The sequence below is a fragment of the Oncorhynchus tshawytscha genome, linkage group LG15 (genome assembly GCF_018296145.1).
Source record: "Oncorhynchus tshawytscha isolate Ot180627B linkage group LG15, Otsh_v2.0, whole genome shotgun sequence".
NCBI lineage: Eukaryota > Metazoa > Chordata > Actinopteri > Salmoniformes > Salmonidae > Oncorhynchus > Oncorhynchus tshawytscha.
Window position 1 is genome coordinate 21,869,792 of NC_056443.1, and position 5,192 is coordinate 21,874,983.

A 5,192-nucleotide genomic window follows, 5' to 3' on the forward strand; every position below is an offset into this window, starting at 1 on the left:
AATTATAATTAATCACGGATGACAAGTTATAATCTTACATTTAAATAAAAAGCTTTAGAAAAACACAGCAGGGATGTAACAGGCAAATATCTGATCCAATATGATCACATCATTATACAAAAGCCCCGAGTATGTAAAAAATAAACATGAGTTAAAAAGCTATCACAATCAGGGTAGTCTATTCACACGTTAGTGCTGAGGGCATCATGAACTTTGACCTATCCTTGTCTATATTGTTATGCAATGACATCTTTGTAGTATCCCTTCCAAATACTCAACGATCCCCAATGTGTCCCAGTCCCTAAAAATACCTGTGAGACTGGGAAATAAATAAAACTTTCTTTCACGTGCTCTATCCATTTCTACAGCTCCCAACCTCATAGCAATTTACTACATCATTCTCTCTATCACTCTAATACAGTCAAATCCTAATTTCATGTTCTTAAATCTCTCTCTCTCTCTCTCTCTCTCTCTCTCTCTCTCTCTCTCTCTCTCTCTCTCAAACTGATGGGCTACAAAAACATTCCATACTACTCCCAGTAACTCTTGACAAGATCCAGGTTATACTGACCTAACTCATATGTGCCTCACTGACAGCATATAGAGGACAGGCATCAGCATGCTATCTACATATCAGCGCAGATCTCTGGTCCTGCTGTCTTTCCCCAAATCATATTAGAACATCATGGCTTGATTGGCTAATCACATACAGGACCCATGTACTTCCAACTATATGTTTAGGTGTTATAATGGGGTTAGGGGTTAAAGTCCGGGTTCAAAGGGAAGACATTTAACAGGCCTGCAGGATGGACTGGTAGGGGTCGGCCAGGACCTTGTAGTGGATCTTGTTGTTGGTGACGGCGCCGTGCTTCTGCCTCAGGTGGAGACGCAGCTGGCTCTTGTGGCGGACGTGCAGGTCACACTTCTCACACTGGGAGAGAGAGGGAGGGGAGGGGAGAGAGCAATGTCATGGCAACAAAATGTTGTTGATGGTTGTAAACAGACAAATGATCTATTTCGTCATGGAACAACTGTTTGTATTGCAAGAGGTCAAACACAAGAGGTGTGCGGCGCACCTGCGTGCATATGTGTGTCTGTCTGCACACGAATGTGTGTGTCAAATCAAATTGTATTCGTCACATGCGCAGAAATACCACAGGTGTAGACCTTACCAGGAAATTCTTACTCTCAAGTCGTTAACCAACAATGCAGTTCCTTGTAAGGTGTGAGTGATGTACTCACAGTGTAAGGCTTCTCGCCCGTGTGAATACGCAGGTGGCTCTTCAGGGTCTGCAGGTGACGGAAGCGAGTGCCACAGGTGTGACAGGGATAGGGCTTCTCCCCTGTGTGAATCAGAACATGGGCTCGCAGGTGGGCCACCTGTAGGTTAACACACGTGCACGGGTCAGCCAAATGAACATTGATAAATAACGTATAACATAACATGGCTATAACATCAACCAACAACTTTGACTTCGACCTTACACTTTGTTCCTGCACACACACACACACACCCTCTGTTCAACACCTGTCCCTCATCTGTGGTGGGTCCTCACCTGAACGAATCGGGTCCCGCAGGTATCACAGTGGTAGGGCTTCTCTCCAGAGTGGATGCGAGAGTGGGTCTTCAAATTGGCGGGCCGGTTGAACTGGGCGCCACACACGTTGCAGCGGTACGGCTTGTCGCCGGCAGCAGGGGCTGGAAAAGAAGGAAACGAGAAGTTCAATGAAACACACACATCAACTACCTATGGGGATAATCAACTGCAGTCATAATGCATAACTGTCCAAACTGCTGCAATGCCTCTGTTCGTTACTTTGGTAATAAATGGCACTCAAACATCATGTCATGGAGGTTTGTATGTCAAATGGCCACATCATCAGATGTCATTGGTTACCTGCCTTACCTGTGCAGACAGCCTTTATCACGCTCAGGTTGTCGGAGTAACGGAATGGCAAGCCGTAATTCTTGCGCTTGATTGGGTGTTGGCAGTGATGGGCAGCCTCTGGCTGCAATGGGCGTGGTGCCAGATAGCAAGGCGAGGCTGACAGGGAGGGGCAGAAAATATATACAAATACGTATCTCACATGTGACACGTATGTACATTGTAAGCATACAACACAAGTATGATCTCTCACTGTTTAGCCGGAGAAAATAAGTGTTTTAGGTTGTAGTAACTGCTGTAGTACCTGTTCCTTCCTTGTGGGTGGGAGGCTCCATGGGGTGGTCTGCAGAGTGTGCTGACAGCCCTGTGAGGGGCACCAGAGGAGGGCTACGGCCAGGGACATCATAGCAGGAGACGTGCCTGGAAGACAGAACATAGTCATATTGTCCACATCAGTGCCAAGTTAGCCCATTTAAACTATCTCCTTGGATAGTTTATTTGGTCAATATGACTTGTTGGTTTTAAAATACCAGTATTGCAAAATATTGACAACACACCTGTCATTTTGGCCAGATCCTTCCCCTGGCCATGCCTCTATAGTTGGCTTCAATGTCACCTCCATCCTATCAGAGGTGGGGGTGTGCCTAAGCTGCTGCTCGACCTCCTCAGGCTCCTCCTCCTTCACCGTGGTTATGGCACAGAATGGATTGAGGACGATGTACTTGTACTTCTTCCAGTTGCACGCCTTAGGGTCAGGGCTGTTCTTGGGTTCACCCAGGTTACAGGTTTTGGACTCAGCAGGAGAGTTGGGCTGGCAGCTGGAGCGGGATGGGCTTTCTGGAGAGGGTGTGGGGAGAGGGGATTCAGGCTCCAACTTTAGTTCCTTTGTCCTGGGCTTACGGGTCAGGAAAGTCCCTGGCTGCAGAGAGGCCCGGATGTCTCCAGGGACCCTGCAGGAGAAAAAAAGGAACTCATGTAATGAGCAAACTGAACATAGACAATGGCACATAGAGACAAACGCACACACATGGTACTGACAAAGAGATAAGCAGACACATGTACACACACACTCTCTCTCTCTCTCTCTCTCTCACCTGGCTGAGTCAGGGCAAATATGGCCCTCAGCCTCCGCTGCGGGCTGTGAGGGGGTGGAGACAGCGAGAACAGACGGGCGGGGTCTTCCATTGATAGGGGGACTGGGAGGAACTCCCCCTGAGGGTGCCTCAAACACTGCAGACACCGTGGAGTCCAGCTCCACTTGAGGGGGAGTCCCTCTCATCCTCTCACTGTGTGGGGAAACAAAAGGAACTGTCAGGTAACGCCAGTCAAAACCAATTAACAATAGACCATAGGTAAAGGATTCTTTAACATAGTTTCGACCAGCAGCCATGGCGCCTGTAGGACAGATTTAGCAGCCTATTTAAAGCTTAAAACATTTACAGCTAACTGCCTATTCAAGTCTACCCCAAAGTCTCTAGGTGACACGGTATTTCAGTCTATTTTCAGTAAACTTTCCCCATGGGTGATTTTAGTTTATCCTGTTAGCTAGCAACATCACTCTCTTACCTCCCACCCCCCAAGGCTCACCCATAGACTTATAGAAAAAAGGGGCTCACATGTGTAACATGAAAGCTCTGCAGGTGTCAGCCACGTGGTCCATCTGCAGGTAGGTGGCGACGGCGAGCACCCCGGGGACGGTGTGTGACGTGAGAGGCAGCCGGGAGGTGTACATGAAGTCCAGAAGCAGGGAGACGCTGGAGGGGTCCAGGGAGTCAGGGAGAGACAGGGTTAGGGCCTGGCCTCCAGCACCACTCTGTACGGGGGAGGACACACGATGGCAGTACAGGGAGTAGAAGAACCCACTGAGAGAGAGAGGACAGAATGTGCAATTTAGTGCAAGAACAAGAAGAAAAAGAACAAGAAGAACAAGAACAAGAAGAACAAGAACAAGAAGAACAAGAACAAGAAGAACAAGAACAAGAAGAACAAGAACAAGAAGAACAAGAACAAGAAGAACAAGAACAAGAAGAACAAGAACAAGAAGAACAAGAACAAGAAGAACAAGAACAAGAAGAACAAGAACAAGAAGAACAAGAACAAGAAGAACAAGAACAAGAAGAACAAGAACAAGAAGAACAAGAACAAGAAGAACAAGAACAAGAAGAACAAGAAGAAAAAGAACAAGAAGAACAAGAACAAGAAGAACAAGAACAAGAAGATTACAATGCATATTATCCTCTGAGCTGACCTGCAGGCAATGAGCACAGCACAGTGAGCCTGCAGTTGGGCAGTGCCCACCATGAGGGTGGCATCGGTCAGAATGTTCCGGTGCCTCAGCTCATTCAGATTCAGCAGGACGTCGTTGGAGTGGCGCGTAAACTCCTTCACATATCCCTCCGCAGCAGACGCATCAGACGCCACCACCGCACGCCTTCCACCAACCTGGTATCCCTCCACCACCTGGATCTTGCTCATCTTTTGTTTGGGAGAGGAAGGAAAAAGATATATAACGGTAGAGTTGCAATGGCACTATGTGTTATATTAAAGTTTCTAAAATGTACAATGTACTGTCCCAGTAAAAGTGCAGCTCTCTCACATTGACCTACCTTGTTGAGGAAGGCACCAGCTAGAGAATACATAGAGGGCAGTCTCCTGGATGCCTCTGTTAGGTGAGACCAGCTCCCTACTCGTACCTGCAGGAAGCAAAACATGACGACACTGAAACATAATGCAACTTAATATGAAATACTTCATGCACAACAAGATATGGATCTCATTACATCATGAAAAATACCAACAACAAAAAAGAAATAGCCACAAAAATAGATTCTTATCAACAACATAATTCGCCCTCCGGGTGAAACCATGTTGATAGAATGTACTTTTAGACAGAAAAGTGGTATAACGAGCATCCCTGACGCCGGTTTCAATCACACCAATCCAGGCAACCCCTATATGTTATCAAACATCATGAAACATGATCGAACCCTTAAATAAACATCTAGGTAACCACTCACCCCGACCAGCAGGGACGAGAACCAATGTGCACAATGCTGACCTCGCAACCCTCAGTTCAACTGTCAGCTACCTCAATATAGCTATCCCAAGATATAACCTACCACAGCTGTCTGAGAAAGACTGTGGAGGTTAGCCGGAGGGAGGGGAGTCTTTATAACATAGCGCAGGAAGCCGCATGCAGACCAGCTCCACTCATGTCCTCTTTCCTCAACGGCCCACACGTACCCTGGAAGCTGTGCTGCCTGCAGGAAAAGGCCACCCGGCAGGGTATTTTTAGTGGACTATTAG

At 47.1% G+C, this 5,192-nt stretch overlaps 1 protein-coding gene across 2 annotated transcripts; it reads right to left on the minus strand.

The window, feature by feature from the left end:
• Positions 1–446: 446 nt before the first annotated feature.
• LOC112232755 (B-cell lymphoma 6 protein homolog) lies at positions 447–5,192 on the minus strand. Of its 2 annotated transcripts, none has more exons than XM_024399970.2 (11): positions 4,904–5,192; positions 4,493–4,579; positions 4,135–4,361; positions 3,503–3,748; positions 2,981–3,172; positions 2,444–2,836; positions 2,191–2,306; positions 1,899–2,045; positions 1,557–1,699; positions 1,243–1,380; positions 447–931 (listed from the first exon to the last, which is right to left on the minus strand). In XM_024399970.2, the coding sequence occupies exons 2-11, from the start codon at positions 4,523–4,525 to the stop codon at positions 791–793; spliced, it is 1,776 nt and encodes a 591-aa protein (XP_024255738.1). In that variant the 5' UTR covers positions 4,526–4,579; positions 4,904–5,192; the 3' UTR covers positions 447–790. The 2 variants fall into 2 exon arrangements, with proteins under 2 accessions (XP_024255738.1, XP_024255739.1); XM_024399971.2 differs by having other exon boundaries at positions 1,908–2,045; positions 4,904–5,187.